This window comes from Lampetra fluviatilis, unplaced genomic scaffold, assembly GCF_964198595.1.
Source record: "Lampetra fluviatilis unplaced genomic scaffold, kcLamFluv1.1 SCAFFOLD_1527, whole genome shotgun sequence".
Classification (NCBI taxonomy): domain Eukaryota; kingdom Metazoa; phylum Chordata; class Hyperoartia; order Petromyzontiformes; family Petromyzontidae; genus Lampetra; species Lampetra fluviatilis.
Window position 1 is genome coordinate 1 of NW_027621704.1, and position 10850 is coordinate 10850.

General features: G+C 51.2%; 1 protein-coding gene across 1 annotated transcript; it reads right to left on the reverse strand.

The window, feature by feature from the left end:
* Positions 1 to 847: 847 nt before the first annotated feature.
* Positions 848 to 5805, reverse strand: LOC144955593 (PDZ domain-containing protein GIPC1-like; the record flags this gene model as incomplete). Its single annotated transcript, XM_078885767.1, has 3 exons — positions 848 to 1021; positions 4493 to 4632; positions 5625 to 5805. Coding segments are annotated over 3 exons (495 nt in total), but the record flags the coding sequence as incomplete, so codon positions are not given.
* Positions 5806 to 10850: the final 5045 nt, after the last annotated feature.

The window sequence follows — 10850 nt, forward strand, 5'->3', positions numbered from 1 at the left end:
AATGATTAAGTGGGTGGGTGAGTGAATTGGTGGGTTAGTGAGTGGGTGGGTGAGCGAGCGAGTGAGTTGGTGAGTGGGTGGGTGAGTGAGTGAGCGAGTCGGTGGGTGAGCGAGTGGATGAGTTGGTGAGTAAGTGGTGTGGGTAAGTGAGTTGGTGAGTAAGTGGGTGGGTGGGTGAGCGAGTGGGTGGGTGAGTGGGTGAGTGAGCAAGTGGGTGGGTGAGTGAGTGGGTGGGTGAGTGAGTGAGCGAGTCGGTGGGTGAGTGGGTGGGTGAGCGGGTGGGTGGGTGAGTGGGTGGGTGAGTGAGCGAGTGGGTGGGTGAGCGAGTTGGTGAGTGAGCGAGTGGGTGGGTGAGTAAGTGAGCGAGCGAGTGGGTGGGTGAGTGAGTCGGTGGGTGAGCGAGTGGGTGAGTTGGTGAGTGTGTGGGTGGGTGAGTGGGTGGGTGAGTGAGTGGGTGAGTGAATGAGTTGGTGAGTAAGTGGGTGGGTGAGCGAGTGGGTGGGTGAGTGAGTGAGTTGGTGAGTGAGCGACTGGGTGGGTGAATAAGTGGGTGAGTGAGTGAGTGGGTGAGTAAGTGGGTGAGTGAGTCGGTGGGTGAGCGAGTTGATGAGTGAGTGGGTGAGTTGGTGAGTGCGTGGGTGAGTGAGCAAGTGAGTAGGTGAGTGAGCGACTGGGTGAGTAAGTGGGTGAGCGAGTGGGTGGATGAGTGAGTCGGTAGGTGAGCGAGTGGGTGAGTTGGTGAGTGTGTGGGTGGGTGAGTGAGTGAGTGAGCAAGCGAGTGGGCGAGTGAGTGAGTGAGTGAGTGCGTGGGTGAGTGAAAAAGTGAGTGGGTGAGTGAGTGGGTGAGTGAGTGGGTGAGTGAGTAGGTGAGTTGGTGAGTGCGTGGGTGAGTGAGCAAGTGAGTGGGCGAGTGAGTGGGTGAGTGAGTGAGTAACTCACCAAGCTCCGTATCTCTGATCCCCATGTAGCTCTCCAATAAGTCATCCACCTTCTTAGTCGCACGCTCTTCAAACTCCGAAGGCTGACAGGGAACAGAGACACAAACACACTAAACTTGCCTGATGATTGGTAAACTAACACACACTACACTCACCTGATGATTGGTGAACTCAGCGGGTGTTCTGAGCTCACACACACTACACTCGCCTGATGATTGTTACACTCAGCGGGTGTTCTGAGTTCACACACACTACACTCGCCTGATGATTGGTAAACTAACACACACTACACTCTCCTGATGATTGTTACACTCAGCGGGTGTTCTGAGGTCACACACACTACACTCTCCTGATGATTGTTGAACTCAGCGGGTGTTCTGAGCTCACACACACTACACTCGCCTGATGATTGTTACACTCAGCGGGTGTTCTGAGCTCACACACACTACACTCTCCTGATGATTGGTACACTCAGCGGGTGTTCTGAGTTCACACACACTACACTCTCCTGATGATTGTTACACTCAGCGGGTGTTCTGAGCTCACACACACTACACTCGCCTGATGATTGTTACACTCAGCGGGTGTTCTGAGTTCACACACACTACACTCTCCTGATGATTGGTACACTCAGCGGGTGTTCTGAGTTCACACACACTACACTCTCCTGATGATTGTTACACTCAGCAGGTGTTCTGAGCTCACACACACTACACTCTCCTGATGATTGTTACACTCAGCGGGTGTTCTGAGGTCACACACACTACACTCTCCTGATGATTGTTACACTCAGCGGGTGTTCTGAGCTCACACACACTACACTCTCCTGATGATTGGTACACTCAGCGGGTGTTCTGAGCTCACACACACTACACTCACCTGATGATTGTTACACTCAGCGGGTGTTCTGAGTTCACACACACTACACTCTCCTGATGATTGTTGAACTCAGCGGGTGTTCTGAGCTCACACACACTACACTCGCCTGATGATTGGTACACTCAGCGGGTGTTCTGAGCTCACACACACTACACTCACCTGATGATTGGTACACTCAGCGGGTGTTCTGAGCTCACACACACTACACTCGCCTGATGATTGTTACACTCAGCGGGTATTCTGAGCTCACACACACTACACTCGCCTGATGATTGTTACACTCAGCGGGTGTTCTGAGTTCACACACACTACACTCGCCTGATGATTGGTACACTCAGCGGGTGTTCTGAGTTCACACACACTACACTCTCCTGATGATTGTTACACTCAGCGGGTGTTCTGAGCTCACACACACTACACTCTCCTGATGATTGGTACACTCAGCGGGTGTTCTGAGCTCACACACACTACACTCTCCTGATGATTGTTACACTCAGCGGGTGTTCTGAGCTCACACACACTACACTCGCCTGATGATTGTTACACTCAGCGGGTGTTCTGAGCTCACACACACTACACTCTCCTGATGATTGTTACACTCAGCGGGTGTTCTGAGTTCACACACACTACACTCTCCTGATGATTGTTACACTCAGCAGGTGTTCTGAGCTCACACACACTACACTCTCCTGATGATTGTTACACTCAGCGGGTGTTCTAAGTTCACACACACTACACTCACCTGATGATTGTTGAACTCAGCGGGTGTTCTAAGTTCACACACACTACACTCTCCTGATGATTGTTACACTCAGCGGGTGTTCTGAGCTCACACACACTACACTCTCCTGATGATTGTTACACTCAGCAGGTGTGCTGAGTTCACACACACTACACTCTCCTGATGATTGGTACACTCAGCGGGTGTTCTGAGCTCACACACACTACACTCACCTGATGATTGGTGCACTCAGCGGGTGTTCTGAGCTCACACACACTACACTCACCTGATGATTGTTACACTCAGCGGGTGTTCTGATCTCACACACACTACACTCGCCTTATGATTGTTACACTCAGCGGGTGTTCTGAGGTCACACACACTACACTCACCTGATGATTGGTAAATGGAGAGATTTTGAGTGTGTTGATACATCAGAGATGGGGGATAGAGAGTGTGGTTGAGAGAGTGTGATAGAGAGAGACAGATAGACATACAGACAAAAACACAGACCAACAGAGAGGTAGGTACAGATAGACAGAGAGTCAGATAGACAGCCAGATAGCTAGACAGACAGAAAGACAAACAGAGACAGACACTGAGAAACAGACAGAGAGACAAACAAACAGATAGACAGACCATCAAGAGATACAGACAGACAGAGAGACAGGCATACATATATACAGATATGCAGACAAAGACATACAGATATACACATAGAGAGAGACAGACAGACAGAGACAGACACAGAGACAGACAGTGACAGATAGACAGAGACAGATAGACAGACAGAGACAGATAGACAGAGACAGACAGACACAGAGTCAGACAGAGAGACAGAGACAGACAGATAGATAGAGATACAGACAGACACAGACAGACACACACACGAAGACAGACAGACACAGACAGACAGAGAGACAGAGACAGACAGACAAATACAGACACAGACAAACACACACAGAGACAGACAGACACAGAGTCAGACAGAGAGACAGAGACAGACAGATAGATAGAGATACAGACAGACACAGACAGACACACACACGAAGACAGACAGACACAGAGACAGACAGAGAGACAGAGACAGAGAGATAGATAGAGACACAGACAGACACACACAGAGACACACAGACACAGACAGACAGACACACACAGACAGACACACACACACACAGACAAACAGACACACACAGACAGACACACAGACAGACACACACACACACAGAAACACACAAACAGACACACACACAGACACAGACAGACACAGACAGACACACACAGACAGACACACACACACACAGACAGACACACACACACACACAAACACACAAACAGACACACACACACAGACAGACGAGGTGGTGGTGTGTGTTGGTGTGTTAGTGTCTCTGTGCTGTGCTCACAGAGACACACACACAGACAGACACACGAGGTGGTGGTGGTGTGTCGGTGTGTCGGTGTGTTGGTGTGTCGGTGTGTCGGTGTGTCGGTGTGTAGGTGTGTCGGTGTGTAGGTGTGTCGGTGTGTCGGTGTGTAGGTGTGTCGGTGTGTCGGTGTGTAGGTGTGTTGGTGGTGTGTGTTGGTGTGTAGGTGTGTAGGTGTGTCGGTGTGTAGGTGTGTTGGTGTGTCGGTGTGTCGGTGTGTTGGTGGTGTGTGTTGGTGTGTTGGTGTGTCGGTGTGTCGGTGTGTGTTGGTGTGTTGGTGTGTTGGTGTGTGTGTGTCTCTGCGCGTGCTCACACAGACACACGAGGTGGTGATGGTGTTGTTGTGTGTAGGTGTGTTGGTGTGTTGGTGTGTGTTGGTGGTGTGTGTAGGTGTGTTGTTGTGTGTGGGTGTGTTGGTGTGTGTTGTTGTGTGTAGGTGTGTTGGTGTGTTGGTGTGTGTTGGTGGTGTGTTGGTGTGTTGTTGTGTGTGGGTGTGTTGTTGTGTTGTTGTCTCTCCGCGTGCTCACCGCGTCCTCCAGGGTGGCCGCCCCGCGGCTGCGAAGTCGCAGCGTCTCCCGCCCGGAGCCGAGCGCCGGCTTGGCCCCGACGGCACCGCCGCCCGACTCCACGCTCAGCTTGCCGGCACGGCTACGCTGCCCTATCATGTCTGAGGCAGAGCGGGGGCAGACATAGTAGCCTCGCTATTAGTGTGTCATCATCATCAGTAGTAGTAGCATCATCAGTAGTAGTAGTATCATCATCATCAGTAGTAGTATCATCAGTAGTAGTAGTATCATCCATGCTCAGCTTGCCGGCACGGCTACGCTGCCCGATCATGTCTGAAGCGGGGCAGGGGCAGACACAGTAGCCTCGTTATTAGTGTGTCATCATCATCAGTAGTAGTATCATCATCTTCATCATCAACCCCCTACCCACCAAACCACCCACCCACCAACCCACCCATCAACCGACCCACCCACCAATCCACCAACCCACCCACCAATCCACCAACCCACCCACCAATCCACCAACCCACCCACCAATCCACCAACCCACCCACCAATCCACCAACCCACCCACCAATCCACCAACCCACCCACCAATCCACCAACCCACCCACCAATCCACCAACCCACCCACCAATCCACCAACCCACCCACCAATCCACCAACCCACCCACCCACCAACCCACCAACCCACCAACCCACCCCCCCCCACCAACCCACCCCCACCACCCACCCCCCCACCCACCACCCCCCCACCAATCCACCCCCCCACCAACCCTCTCCCCCACCCACCCACCCCCCCCACCAACCCACTCACCCACCCCCCCACCAACCCACCCCCCCACCAACCCTCTCCCCCACCCACCCACCCACCCCACCAACCCACCAACCCACCCCCCCACCAACCCACCCCCCCACCAACCCACCCCCCCCACCAACCCACCCCCACCACCCCCCCACCAACCCACCCCCCCACCAATCCACCAACCCTCTCCCCCACCCACCCACCAACCAACCAACCAACTCACCCCCCACACCCCCCCCCCCCACCAACCCATCAACCCCCCGACCCTCCCCCCCACCAACCCCCCCCCACCACCCCACCAACCCTCCCCCCACCACCCCCCCCCCCCCCCACCCCAACCCCACCCACCGAAGGCTTTGCGTGGCTCCACGAGGCTGAGCGTGAACGCGCGTCCCCTGGGCAGCTCCTTGAGGGCGCGTGCCACCTCGTAGTGGCGCGCCCCCACCACGCTGCGCCCGTCGATCGCCTCGATGTGGTCCCCCACGCACACCAACTTGGTACGCTCCATCACGCTCTCCTCCTTGATCCTCTACGGGGAGGGGAGGCGGGACATACCAAGTGGCGGGTGGGAGGGGGGGGGGAGTTGGGTTAGTTCATCGGGGCACGTGCCGACTGCATGCTCTGCGGGCGGGTGATACCAAGTAGCTGCAGTAGGCGGGGGGGAGTTAGTCCACTAACTGCATGCTCTATGGGTGGGTGATACCAAGTGGCTGCAGTAGGCGGGGGGGGGGTTAGAGTCCACTCACCGACTCATTCATTAGTCCACTAACTTCATGCTCTATGGGGGACGATACCAAGTAGCTGGAGTAGCGTGGGGGGGTTAGAGTCCACTCACCGACTCATTCATTAGTCACTAACTTCATGCTCTATGGGTGGGTGATACCAAGTGCCGGGTAGGGTGGGGGGGGTTGGGTTAGTCCACTAACTGCATGCTCTATGGGTGGGCGAAACCAAGTGGCTGGAGTAGGCGGGGGGGGGTTAGTCCACTAACTGCATGCTCTGCGGGTGGGTGATACCAAGTGGCTGGTAGGGTGGGGGGGGTTAGTTCACTGGCACGTGTCAACTAACGGCGTGCTGCAGGTGGTGAAGGTGGACTATACCAAGTAGCACGGGGGGTAGAGTTGGGTTAGTCCATTACATTTAGTTGCTGTAGTAGGGGGGGGGTGAGTTAGTTAATAAGATGTACCGCCTCACTCACTCACCCATCCATTCACCCATCGGTCCACTAACTTCATGCTCGATGGGCGGGTGATACCAAGTGCTGGATAGGGGTGGAGGAGGGGGGGGTAAGTTGGGGGTTGAAGGGGGTCAGGTCATCTTCTTGGTTCTTTCGGTAAAGTCACGTAGAATGGAAATAATAAAATAATACAAATAAAACAATAATAAAATAATAATAAAACATAATAATAAAATAAAACATTATAACGTTTTATTTATATTATTTTATTATTTCCATTCTACATAATTTCAACATAATGTTTTATTTGTATTATTTTAGAATGGAAATAAAAAATAAATAAAAATAAAACATTATAATGTAAATTTTATTTTATTTTATTATTTCCATTCTACGTGACTTTACCGAAAGAACCAAGAAGATGAATCCCTGCAGTCGCGAAAGAAGCTTTAAATCGAAAAAGGGGGTCAGGTGAGTCCATGAGTACACGCCAACTAAGTTCATGCTGTGGGTGGGGCGGGTACCAAGTGGCAAGGGGAGTATGGGGGGGGTGATGGGTTAGTCCATTACAGTAGGGGGGGGGGGTTAGTCCATTTTCTCTCCGCCTGATGAAGACCACTTGTGTTGCCATTGAAACGTCGTGGGTTTTTTGCTTTTATTATTTTCAATTTACTATTTTTAATTCTTTATTTAATTTTATTGGTTAACATTTTTATTCTCTATTTTTAAATTTAATTTTTTGTATTTTTCTATTCTATCTACGTGACTTTCCTGCCATAGTAAATTCCTTGTCTGTGCAAACTTTCATGGCGATTAAAACCGTTTCTGATTCTGATTCTTGCAGTCACGAAAAATATTTTGTCCATTAAGATTTAGTGGCTGGGGTGGGGGGGGTGATGGGTTAGTCCATTACAGTAGGGGGGGGGGGGTTAGTCCATTTTCTCTCTGCCTGATGAAGACCACTTGTGTTGCCATTGAAACGTCGTGGGTTTTTTGCTTTTATTATTTTCAATTTACTATTTTTAATTCTTTATTTAATTTTATTGTTTAACATTTTTATTCTCTATTTTTTTAAATGTATTTTTCTATTCTATCTACGTGACTTTACCGAAAGAACCAAGAAGAAGAATTCCTGCAGTCACGAAAGTTTTAAGTAAAAAATTTAGTCCATTAAGATTTAGTGGCTGGGGTGGGATGGAGGTGTTGGGTTAGTCCATTACAGTTGGGGACGGAGGGGGGTTGGTTAATCGATTATAGATTAATGTAGAGTGCCACACGCAGCTAACGTTATGCTCTGCAGGTGGGCGATACAACGTAGAGGCGGGGGTGGATTGGGTTAGTTAGTCCACCCGAGATTGACCCCGTCACTCACTCACCCGCCCGCCCGCTCACCCATCAGTCCACTAACTTCATGCTCTGCAGGTGGGCCATACCAAGTGGCACACGGAAAGGGGGTGGGGGGAGGAAGTTGGGTCAGTCCATTAAGAGTGTGCACAAATGTCGTATAGTCTCAGGGGTGGGCGATACCAAGTGGCATTGAAGGGGGGGGGGGGGGTGGATTGGGTTAGTTCATTAAGAGTGTGTACAAATGTATTGTAGTCTCATGGGTGGGTGATACCAAGTCGTAGGAGTGAGGGGGTAAGGATGGGTTAGTCAATTAAGATTGTGTACAACTGTCGTGCTCTATGGGGTGGGTGATACCAAGTGGCATTGAAAGGGGGGGGGGATTGGGTCAGTCCATTAAGATTGTGCACAAATGTATTGTAGTCTATGGGGTGGGTGATACCAAGTCGTAGGAGTGAGGGGGTAAGGATGGGTTAGTCAATTAAGATTGTGTACAACTGTCGTGCCCTATGGGGTGGGTGATACCAAGTGGCATTGAAAGGGGGGGTTAGTCCATTAAGATTGTGTACAAATGTATTGTATCTTCTTGGTTCTTTCGGTAAAGTCACGTAGAATGGAAATAATAAAATAACAAAATAAAACATAATAAAATAATTCTCACGACGTTTCGGCCACAACGCAAGCAGCCGTCCTCAGGTGGAGAACAGGTCTGTCGAGAAGGCAGAGTCTGAATGTGAAAATTATTTAATGATGTTTTATTATTTGATTATTTCCATTCTACGTGACTTTACCGAAAAAACCAAGAAGATGAATCCCTGCAGTCACGAAAGCTTTAAATCTAAATGTATTGTAGTCTCAGGGGTGGGCAGGAGTGAGGGGGTAAGGATGGGTTAGGCCATTAAAACTGTGTACAACTGTACTGATAGGGCTTTTCCCCTTTTTTTCTGGCAACAAAACTGACACCTTTAGCAAGGAATCATGCTTACTACATTACCACTATACTTGCAGTCAAATGCAATCAAAAAACAACACTCTGATAATGTATGCATTGTCTTTGAAACTGATTGGTCCACACGCATAATTTATCAGAGTGTTGTTTTTTGTTTGCATTTGACTGCAAGTATAGTGGTTAATGTAAGCATGATTCCTTGCAAAAAGGTGTCAGTTTTGTTGCCAGAAAAAAAGGGGAAAAACCCTATTAGTATATTTTGGTACTCGCAAAGGAGGTCTCATGATGTGTACAACTGCATAGTGCTCTAAGGGGCGGGCAATACCAAGTGGCATTGAAGGGGGGGGGGAGATTGGGTTAGTTCATTAAGATTGTGTACAACTGCATAGTGCTCTAAGGGGCGGGTGATACCAAGTGGCATTGAAGGGGGGGAATTGGGTTAGGCCATTACAACTGTGCACAAATGTAGTGCACTCTGTGGGGCGGGTGATACCAAGTGGCAGGCTAATGGCATTAAAGGAGGGGGCGGATGGGTTTAAATCGATTACATGACCAGAATCAGAATTTTATTGGTTCTTTTCGGTAAAGTCAAGTAGAAGGGAAATAATGAAATAAGATTATTTTATTGGTTTATTTTATTTAAATAATAAAAATAAACAATAAACTAATTTTATTACGTTTTATTTAATGTTTTATTATTTTATTATTTCCCTTCTACGTGACTTTACCGAACGAAACCAAGAAGATGAATCCCTGCAGTCACGAAAGCTTTAAATCGAAACAGAATCAGAATCTTGACTAACACTGGAAGAATCCGAAGGTGCAAAAAGCGCTTCAAATCGACAAGATGAAGACACGAAGCACGATACCGACATTGCTGCTGATCTAGTGAAGTAGCATTGACAACTCTCGCACCATCTCTCTCTAACCCTCCATCTGTCTCTAACCCTCCCATCTGTCTCTAACCCTCCCATCTGTCTCTAACCCTCCCATCTGTCTCTAACCCTCCCATCTCTCTCTAACCCTCCCATCTCTCTCTAACCCTCCCATCTCTCTCTAACCCTCCCATCTCTCTCTAACCCTCCCATCTCTCTCTAACCCTCCCATCTCTCTCTAACCCTCCCATCTCTCTCTAACCCTCCCATCTCTCTCTAACCCTCCCATCTCTCTCTAACCCTCCCATCTCTCTCTAACCCTCCCATCTCTCTCTAACCCTCCCATCTCTCTCTAACCCTCCCATCTCTCTCTAACCCTCCCATCTCTCTCTAACCCTCCCATCTCTCTCTAACCCTCCCATCTCTCTCTAACCCTCCCATCTCTCTCTAACCCTCCCATCTCTCTAACCCTCCCATCTCTCTCTAACCCTCCATCTCTCTCTCCCCCCCATCTCTCTCTCCCCCCATCTCTCTCCCCCCATCTCTCTCCCCCATCTCTCTCCCCCCATCTCTCTCCCCCCCCCATCTCTCTCCCCCCCCCCATCTCTCTCCCCCCCCCATCTCTCCCCCCCCCCATCTCTCCCCCCCCCCATCTCTCCCCCCCCATCTCTCCCCCCCCCCATCTCTCCCCCCCCCATCTCTCCCCCCCCCCATCTCTCCCCCCCCCATCTCTCCCCCCCCATCTCTCTCCCCCCCATCTCTCTCTCCCCCCATCTCTCCCCCCCCATCTCTCCCCCCCCATATCTCCCCCCCATCTCTCCCCCCATCTCTCCCTCCCCCCATCTCTCTCCCCCCCATCTCTCTCCCCCCCCATCTCTCTCCCCCCCCCATCTCTCTCCCCCCCCCCATCTCTCCCCCCCCCCATCTCTCTCCCCCCCATCTCCGCCCCCATCTATCCCCCCCCCCCCATCTCTCTCCCCACCCCCATCTCTCTCCCCCCCCATCTCTCCCCCCCCCTCTCTCTCCCCCCCCCCCCCCATCTCTCTCCCCCCCCATCTCCCCCCCCCCCATCTCTCTCCCCCCCCATCTCTCTCCCCCCCACTCTCTCCCCCCATCTCTCCCCCCCCCCATCTCTCCCCCCCCCATCTCTCTCCCCCCCATCTCCCCCCCCCCATCTCTCCCCCCCCCCATCTCCCCGCCCCCATCTCTCTCCCACCCCATCTCTCTCC